General features: G+C 54.1%; 1 protein-coding gene across 1 annotated transcript in view; it reads right to left on the bottom strand.

Annotated features, from left to right (window-relative positions):
- The window catches only part of SDS-1 (serum albumin SDS-1), a 129,747-nt gene that overhangs the window by 32,681 nt on the left and 87,709 nt on the right, over positions 1-9,357 (bottom strand). Inside the window, 1 exon segment of the mRNA XM_076055339.1 lies at positions 2,262-2,394. Within this exon segment, the coding sequence (XP_075911454.1) occupies positions 2,262-2,394 (133 nt within the window).

Here is a 9,357-nt window from a genome sequence, read left to right as displayed (position 1 = left end):
GACTGACTGAGTGACTGACTGAGTGACTGACTGACTGAGTGACTGACTGAGTGTCTGAGTGACTGACTGAGTGACTGACTATGTGACTGACTGACTGCCTGACTGAGTGACTGACTGACTGATTAACTGACTGACTAAGTGACTGACTGACTGAATGACTGACTGAGTGAGTGAGTGACTGACTGAGTGTCTGAGTGACAGACTGACTGAGTGACTGACTGACTGAGTGACTGAGTGCCTGAATGACTGACTGAGTGCCTGACTGAGTGACTGACTAAGTGACTGAGTGACTAAGTGACTGACTGAGTGACGGAGTGACTGACTGACTGAGTGACTGACTGACTGAGTGACTGACTGAGTGACTGACTGAGTGACTGACTGACTGAGTGACTGACTGAGTGTCTGAGTGACTGACTGACTGAGTGACTGACTGAGTGAGTGACGGACAGCCTGAATGACCGACTGAGTGAGTGACTGACTGAGTGACTGACTAAGTGACTGACTGAGTGACTGACTAACTGACTGACTGACTAAGTGACTGACTGAGTGAGTGAGTGACTGACTGAGTGTCTGAGTGACAGACTGACTGAGTGACTAAGTGACTGGCTGAGTGACTGAGTGACTGACTGAGTGACTGAGTGAGTGACTGACTGACTGAGTGACTGACTGAGTGACTGACTGAGTGACTGACTGACTGAGTGACTGAGTGACTAAGTGACTGACTGACAGAGTGACTGAGTGACCGAGTGACTGACTGAGTGAGTGACTGACTGAGTTACTGACTGACTAACTGAGTGACTGACTGAGTGACTGACTGACTGAGTGACTGACTGACTGAGTGACTGACTGAGTGGATGACTGAGTGACTGACTGACTGAGTGACTGACTGCGTGACTGAGTGACTGAGTGACTGACTGAGTGACTAAGTGACTGACTGAGTGACTGACTGAGTGACTGACTGAGTGAGTGACTGACTGACTGACTAAGTGATTGACTGACTGAATGACTGACTGACTGAGTGACTAAGTGACTGAGTGACTGACTGACTGAGTGACTGACTGAGTGACTGAGTGAGTGACTAACTAACTGACTGACTGAGTGACTGACTAACTGACTGCCTGACTGACTGAGTGACTGACTGACTGAGTGACTGACTGCCTGACTGACTGACTGAGTGACTGACTGAGTGAGTGACTGACTGAGTGACTGACTGACTGAGTGACTGACTGCCTGACTGACTGACTGAGTGACTGACTGACTGAGTGACTGACTGCCTGACTGACTGACTGAGTGACTGACTGACTGAGTGACTGACTGAGTGACTGACTGAGTGAGTGAGTGTCTGAGTGACTGACTGAGTGACTGACTGACTGAGTGACTGACTAAGTGAGTGACTGACTGACTGACTGAGTGACTGACTGACTGACTGAGTGACTGACTAAGTGACTGACTGAGTGACTGACTGAGTGAGTGACTGACTGACTAAGTGACTGACTAAGTGACTCACCTCCTCCAAGAAGCACCCAGCTGCATGATCTGGTGCACAACACTTCTGACTGACTGAGTGAGTGACTGACTGAGTGAGTGACTGACTGACTGACTGACTGACTGACTGACTGACTGACTGAGTGACTAAGTGACTGACTAAGTGACTCACCTCCTCCAAGAAGCACCCAGCTGCATGATCTGGTGCACAACATTTCTGACTGACTGAGTGAGTGACTGACTGAGTGAGTGAGTGACTGACTGAGTGACTGACTGAGTGACTGACTGAGTGACTGACTGAGTGACTGACTGACTAAGTGACTCACCTCCTCCAAGAAGCACCCAGCTGCATGATCTGGTGCACAACATTTCTGACTGACTGAGTGAGTGACTAAGTGAGTGAGTGACTGAGTGACTGACTGAGTGACTGAGTGACTGACTGAGTGACTGACTGAGTGACTGACTGAGTGACTGACTCACCTCCTCCAAGAAGCACCCAGCTGCATGATCTAGTGCACAACACTTCTGACTGACTGAGTGACTGAGTGAGTGAGTGAGTGACTGACTGACTGACTGAGTGACTGACTGACTGACTGAGTGACTGACTGACTGACTGAGTGACTGACTGAGTGACTCACCTCCTCCAAGAAGCACCCAGCTGCATGATCTGGTGCACAACACTTCTGACTGACTGAGTGACTGAGTGTCTGACTGAGTGACTGAGTGACTGAGTGACTGACTAAGTGACTGACTAAGTGACTGACTAAGTGACTCACCTCCTCCAAGAAGCACCCAGCTGCATGATCTGGTGCACAACATTTCTTAGCCAGGCTGAGGAAGTGTCGGGCCAGCTGAGAAACTTTCTCAAAGGAGGCGTTTGGGGCCTTCTGGGAGAGGAGAGTGACCTCTCTGTGGTGGTGGGGGGGTGAGATAGTGGGGGGGTGAGATAGTGGGGGGGTGAGATAGTGGGGGGGGTTAGTGGGGGGGTGGGTAGTGGGGTGGGTGAGTGGGTGAGTGGGTGGGTGAGTGAGTGGGTGGGTGAGTGAGTGAGTGGGTGGGTGAGTGAGTGGGTGAGTGAGTGGGTGAGTGGGTGAGTGGGTGAGTGAGTGGGTGAGTGAGTGAGTGGGTGGGTGGGTGAGTGGGTGAGTGGGTGAGTGGGTGAGTGGGTGGGTGAGTGAGTGAGTGGGTGAGTGGGTGAGTGATTTGGTGAGTGGGTGAGTGGGTGAGTGGGTGAGTGGGTGAGTGATTTGGTGAGTGCGTGAGTGAGTGAGTGATTTGGTGAGTGGTTGAGTGAGTGGGTGAGTGAGTGAGTGGGTGAGTGATTTGGTGAGTGGGTGAGTGGTTGAGTGATTTGGTGAGTGGGTGAGTGAGTGAGTGATTTGGTGAGTGAGTGGGTGAGTGGGTGAGTGAGTGAGTGGGTGGGTGAGTGAGTGGGTGGGTGGGTGAGTGGTTGAGTGATTTGGTGAGTGGTTGAGTGATTTGGTGAGTGGGTGAGTGATTTGGTGAGTGAGTGAGTGGGTGAGTGGGTGGTTGGGTGGGTGGGTGAGTGGGTGAGTGAGTGGGTGAGTGGGTGGGTAAGTGAGTGGGTGAGTGAGTGAGTGAGTGGGTGGGTGAGTGGTTGAGTGATTTGGTGAGTGGGTGAGTGAGTGGGTGATTGAGTGGGTGGGTGGGTAAGTGAGTGGGTGAGTGAGTGAGTGGGTGGGTGAGTGGTTGAGTGATTTGGTGAGTGGGTGAGTGGGTGAGTAAGTGGTTGGGTGAGTGGGTGAGCGAGTGGGTGAGTGAGTGAGTGGGTGAGTGGGTGAGTGGGTAAGTGAGTGAGTGGGTGAGTGAGTGTGTGGTTGAGTGATTTGGTGAGTGGGTGAGTGAGTGGGTGGGTGGGTGAGTGGGTGAGTGATTTGGTGAGTGAGTGGGTGAGTGGGTGAGTGAGTGATTTGGTGAGTGAGTGGGTGAGTGAGTGGGTGGGTGGGTGAGTGAGTGAGTTAGTGAGTGAGTGAGTGGGTGAGTGGGTGAGTGGGTGAGTGAGTGAGCGGTTGGGTGAGTGGGTGAGCGAGTGGGTGAGTGAGTGGGTGAGTGAGTGAGTGGGTGGGTCGGTGAGTGAGTGGGTGGGTGAGTGAGTTAGTGAGTGAGTGAGTGAGTGGGTGAGTGAGTGAGTGAGTGGGTGAGTGAGTGAGTGAGTGGGTGAGTGAGTGAGTGGGTGAGTGGGTGAGTGGGTGGTTGGGTGAGTGAGTGAGTGAGTGGGTGAGTGAGTGAGTGGGTGGGTGGGTGGGTGATTGAGTGGGTGGGTGAGTGAGTGAGTGAGTGGGTGAGTGAGTGATTTGGTGAGTGGGTGAGTGGGTGGGTGAGTGAGTGGGTGGGTGGGTGAGTGAGTGAGTGGGTGGGTGGGTGGGTGAGTGGGTGAGTGAGTGGGTGGGTGGTTGAGTGAGTGGGTGAGTGAGTGAGTGGGTGAGTGGGTGGTTGGGTGAGTGAGTAGGTGGGTGGGTGGGTGGGTGAGTGGGTGGGTGAGTGGGTGAGTGAGTGGGTGGGTGAGTGGGTGGGTGGGTGAGTGAGTGAGTGAGTGGGTGGGTGGGTGAGTGAGTGAGTGAGTGGGTGAGTGAGTGAGTGGGTGAGTGAGTGAGTGAGTGGGTGAGTGGTTGAGTGATGTGGTGAGTGGTTGAGTGATTTGGTGAGTGGGTGAGTGATTTGGTGAGTGGGTGAGTGGGTGAGTGAGTGAGTGGGTGGGTGAGTGAGTGATTGGGTGAGTGAGTGAGTGGGTGAGTGAGTGAGTGAGTGGGTGAGTGGGTGAGTGATTTGGTGAGTGGGTGAGTGGGTGAGTGGGTGAGTGGGTGAGTGATTTGGTGAGTGCGTGAGTGAGTGAGTGATTTGGTGAGTGGTTGAGTGAGTGGGTGAGTGAGTGAGTGGGTGAGTGATTTGGTGAGTGGGTGAGTGGGTGAGTGGTTGAGTGATTTGGTGAGTGGGTGAGTGAGTGAGTGATTTGGTGAGTGAGTGGGTGAGTGGGTGAGTGAGTGAGTGGGTGGGTGAGTGAGTGAGTGGGTGAGTGAGTGAGTGAGTGGGTGAGTGAGTGAGTGAGTGGGTGAGTGGGTGAGTGATTTGGTGAGTGGGTGAGTGGGTGAGTGGGTGAGTGGGTGAGTGATTTGGTGAGTGGGTGAGTGATTTGGTGAGTGGGTGAGTGGGTGAGTGAGTGAGTGAGTGGGTGAGTGGGTGAGTGATTTGGTGAGTGGGTGAGTGATTTGGTGAGTGGGTGAGTGATTTGGTGAGTGGGTGAGTGGGTGAGTGATTTGGTGAGTGGGTGAGTGAGTGAGTGAGTGGGTGAGTGGGTGAGTGATTTGGTGAGTGGGTGAGTGGGTGAGTGATTTGGTGAGTGAGTGAGTGAGTGAGTGGGTGGAGTGAGTGAGTGAGTGGGTGAGTGGTTGAGTGATTTGGTGAGTGGGTGAGTGGGTGAGTGATTTGGTGAGTGGGTGAGTGGGTGAGTGAGTGAGTGAGTGGGTGAGTGGGTGAGTGATTTGGTGAGTGGGTGAGTGGGTGAGTGATTTGGTGAGTGGGTGAGTGGGTGAGTGATTTGGTGAGTGGGTGAGTGAGTGGGTGGGTGAGTGATTTGGTGAGTGGGTGAGTGGGTGAGTGATTTGGTGAGTGGGTGAGTGGGTGAGTGAGTGAGTGAGTGGGTGAGTGGGTGAGTGATTTGGTGAGTGGGTGAGTGATTTGGTGAGTGGGTGAGTGGGTGAGTGATTTGGTGAGTGGGTGAGTGGGTGAGTGATTTGGTGAGTGGGTGAGTGGGTGAGTGATTTGGTGAGTGGGTGAGTGAGTGAGTGAGTGGGTGAGTGAGTGAGTGAGTGGGTGAGTGGGTGGGTGAGTAGGTGAGTGATTTGTGAGTGGGTGAGTGATTTGGTGAGTGGGTGAGTGGGTGAGTGATTTGGTGAGTGGGTGAGTGGGTGAGTGAGTGAGTGGGTGGGTGAGTGGGTGAGTGGTTGAGTGGGTGAGTGATTTGGTGAGTGGGTGAGTGGAGTGAGTGGGTGAGTGATTTGGTGAGTGAGTGAGTGAGTGGGTGAGTGAGTGAGTGATTTGGTGAGTGGGTGAGTGGGTGAGTGATTTGGTGAGTGGGTGAGTGGTTGAGTGATTTGGTGAGTGGGTGAGTGAGTGGGTGAGTGGTTGAGTGATTTGGTGAGTGGGTGAGTGAGTGAGTGGGTGGGTGGGTGAGTGAGTGAGTGGGTGAGTGGGTGAGTGATTTGGTGAGTGGGTGAGTGGGTGAGTGATTTGGTGAGTGGGTGAGTGGGTGAGTGAGTGGGTGAGTGAGTGAGTGGTTGAGTGATTTGGTGAGTGGGTGAGTGGGTGAGTGGTTGAGTGATTTGGTGAGTGGGTGAGTGATTTGGTGAGTGGGTGAGTGAGTGGGTGGGTGAGTGATTTGGTGAGTGGGTGAGTGGGTGAGTGATTTGGTGAGTGGGTGAGTGGGTGAGTGGTTGAGTGATTTGGTGAGTGGGTGAGTGATTTGGTGAGTGGGTGAGTGAGTGAGTGAGTGGGTGAGTGGGTGAGTGAGTGGGTGAGTGGGTGAGTGATTTGGTGAGTGAGTGAGTGAGTGGGTGAGTGGGTGAGTGATTTGGTGAGTGGGTGAGTGATTTGGTGAGTGGGTGAGTGGGTGAGTGGTTGAGTGATTTGGTGAGTGGGTGAGTGATTTGGTGAGTGGGTGAGTGAGTGAGTGGGTGAGTGGGTGAGTGAGTGGGTGAGTGGGTGAGTGATTTGGTGAGTGAGTGAGTGATTTGGTGAGTGGGTGAGTGAGTGAGTGGGTGAGTGAGTGAGTGAGTGGGTGAGTGGGTTAGTGAGTGGGTGAGTGGGTGAGTGATTTGGTGAGTGAGTGGGTGAGTGATTTGGTGAGTGATTTGGTGAGTGATTTGGTGAGTGAGTGGGTGAGTGGGTGAGTGATTTGGTGAGTGGGTGAGTGAGTGGGTGAGTGAGTGGGTGAGTGGGTGAGTGATTTGGTGAGTGAGTGGGTGAGTGGGTGAGTGATTTGGTGAGTGGGTGAGTGAGTGGGTGAGTGAGTGAGTGAGTGGGTGAGTGAGTGGGTGAGTGGGTGATTTGGTGAGTGGGTGAGTGAGTGGGTGAGTGAGTGGGTGAGTGGGTGAGTGATTTGGTGAGTGAGTGGGTGAGTGGGTGAGTGATTTGGTGAGTGGGTGAGTGAGTGGGTGAGTGAGTGAGTGAGTGGGTGAGTGAGTGGGTGAGTGGGTGAGTGATTTGGTGAGTGGGTGAGTGAGTGAGTGAGTGGGTGAGTGGGTGGGTGAGTGAGTGAGTGAGTGGGTGGGTGAGTGAGTGGGTGAGTGAGTGAGTGGGTGAGTGGTTGAGTGATTTGGTGAGTGGGTGAGTGGTTGAGTGATTTGGTGAGTGAGTGAGTGGGTGAGTGATTTGGTGAGTGGGTGAGTGAGTGAGTGAGTGGGTGGGTGAGTGAGTGAGTGGGTGAGTGAGTGAGTGGGTGAGTGAGTGAGTGAGTGGGTGAGTGGTTGAGTGATTTGGTGAGTGGGTGAGTGGGTGAGTGATTTGGTGAGTGAGTGGGTGAGTGGGTGAGTGATTTGGTGAGTGGGTGAGTGATTTGGTGAGTGAGTGGGTGGGTGATTTGGTGAGTGGGTGAGTGGGTGAGTGAGTGGGTGAGTGATTTGGTGAGTGAGTGGGTGAGTGATTTGGTGAGTGAGTGGGTGAGTGGGTGAGTGGGTGAGTGGGTGAGTGAGTGGGTGAGTGGGTGAGTGATTTGGTGAGTGAGTGGGTGAGTGAGTGAGTGAGTGGGTGAGTGAGTGGGTGAGTGGGTGAGTGAGTGGGTGAGTGAGTGGGTGAGTGGGTGAGTGAGTGGGTGAGTGATTTGGTGAGTGGGTGGGTGAGTGGGTGAGTGGGTGAGTGATTTGGTGAGTGAGTGGGTGAGTGAGTGAGTGAGTGGGTGAGTGAGTGGGTGAGTGGGTGAGTGAGTGGGTGAGTGGGTGAGTGAGTGGGTGAGTGAGTGGGTGGGTGAGTGGGTGAGTGGGTAAGCTTGTGCCGGAGGCCCCGGGGGGCCAGGCGTCTATGACGTCTCCTGGCCAAACCCCAATTGGCGGAGCCAGGAGATTGAATACCTACCCTCGGGGCTACTCCAGAAACAACGAAAAGCCACTACGGGTGGCCACGTGGAATGTTCGAACGCTCACTGCAGAGGAGAGGCTGCCACTCCTCTGTCGGGAGCTGGACCGGTACCGCCTGGATCTCTGCGGCATTCAGGAGGTCCGGTGGACCGGCTCTGGCTCCTGCCACCATGAGGGGTGGACAGTCCTCTACTCGGGGCAGCAGACTGCCAAACAACAGGGTGTGGCTCTTCTTCTGAACAAAAGAATGAAGGGGGCGTGGGAGCGTGGCGGTGAGGTGTGGGAAGCTGTAAGCCCCAGGCTACTTTGGGCTCGCCTTCCCATCAACCGGAGGCGAGGAATGGTGGTCGTGGTTACTTATGCCCCCACCGAAGATGAACATCCGTGGAGGGATGCAGGCAAAGCCGATGAGTCAGATGCCTTCTATGACCTCCTGTCACAGGTGCTGGCTAAAGTGGCCCCTCGGGATAGAGTCATCATGTTGGGTGACTTCAATGCCCGAGTTGGTCATGATACTGGCACCTGGTCTGGAGTGATTGGAGGGCATGGGCCAGATCAGCTCAATAACAACGGTAGGAGGCTGCTAGATTGTTGTGCAGCCCATGGGCTTGTAATTACCAACACGCTGTTCCGGCATCGGCGCATCCACACAACATCATGGATGCATGCCGGGTCCAAGCAAGAACATCTGCTGGACTACATAGTGACGGACCAGCGAATGCGAGCCCATGTCCTTGACACCAGGACCTACCGTGGAGCTGATCTGCCTTCTGACCATCGACTAGTCATCTGTAAGATGCGCCTGCCATTCTTCCACTCCGGTGGTGGGTGTACACCCAGGACCCCATTCCAACCTAAAGTGGCCTGGTCTCAGTTATCTGATGAAAGTTGCAAGCGAGAATTTCATCATCGCTTGCGGCTGGGATTGGCATCGTCCCCCACTCCTCCTGATGTCGAGGGTAAATGGGCGAGGTTTAGGACTGTGACTCATGCAGCTGCAATGGCTGCTTTGGGTACGCGGTCCAGACCTCCCCAGACACCCTGGATGACAGAGGAGTTGTTCAGGATGGTTGAGAAAAAGCGACAGGCCCACTGTCATCGGCTACAGAATCCCACGTCAGAGAATGAGGAGGCTTACCGCAGCCTTCGCTCGGAGGTTCGGAGAGCCGTGAGGCGCTGCAAGGATGGGTGGTGGTCGCGGGTTGCTGAGGAGATGGAGTCTGCCTCAGTGGCCCGTGATCACAAATCTCTATTTAACTCCATCAAAAAAGTAACCTGCAGCGCCACACCTATTACCATCATTAGGGGAAGAAACGGTGATCCAATTTCCGACCCCCAGGAACAGGTTCGCAGATTTGCTGAGCATTTCTGTGAGGTCCTGGGGGAGGGAAAATCCCTCAGCCAGGAAAACACCGTGGCACAAAGTGAGGATGACCCTGCTGAGGCTGCGGTGCCTCAAATATTGGATGAAGTCACCCCCTGTGAGTGGCTGGCTGAGGTGCCATCTGCTGAGGAAGTATTGAAGGCGATCCGGAGTCTGAGACCAGGAAAGGCAGCGGGCAGAGATGATCTCCCAAGCGAAATGCTGAGGGAGGGTGGCGTTTGTGCACAGACTGCCCTATATGACATCATAACAACAGTCTGGACCACTGGACGGGTTCCGCAGGATTGGAAGGATGCCCTGGTGGTCCCCCTTTTTAAGAAGGGGGACCGCACAGACTGTAACAACTACAGGGGCATCTCACTCCTCAGTGTGCCGGGAAAGGTCCTGGCAAGGATTATT

Source organism: Petromyzon marinus, chromosome 71 (genome assembly GCF_048934315.1).
Source record: "Petromyzon marinus isolate PM22_M1 ecotype Great Lakes invasive population chromosome 71, UKy_Petmar_22M1.pri1.0, whole genome shotgun sequence".
NCBI lineage: Eukaryota > Metazoa > Chordata > Hyperoartia > Petromyzontiformes > Petromyzontidae > Petromyzon > Petromyzon marinus.
The sequence above is the reverse complement of the archived record's forward strand: the minus strand, read 5'-3'. Positions and strand labels throughout refer to the sequence as shown.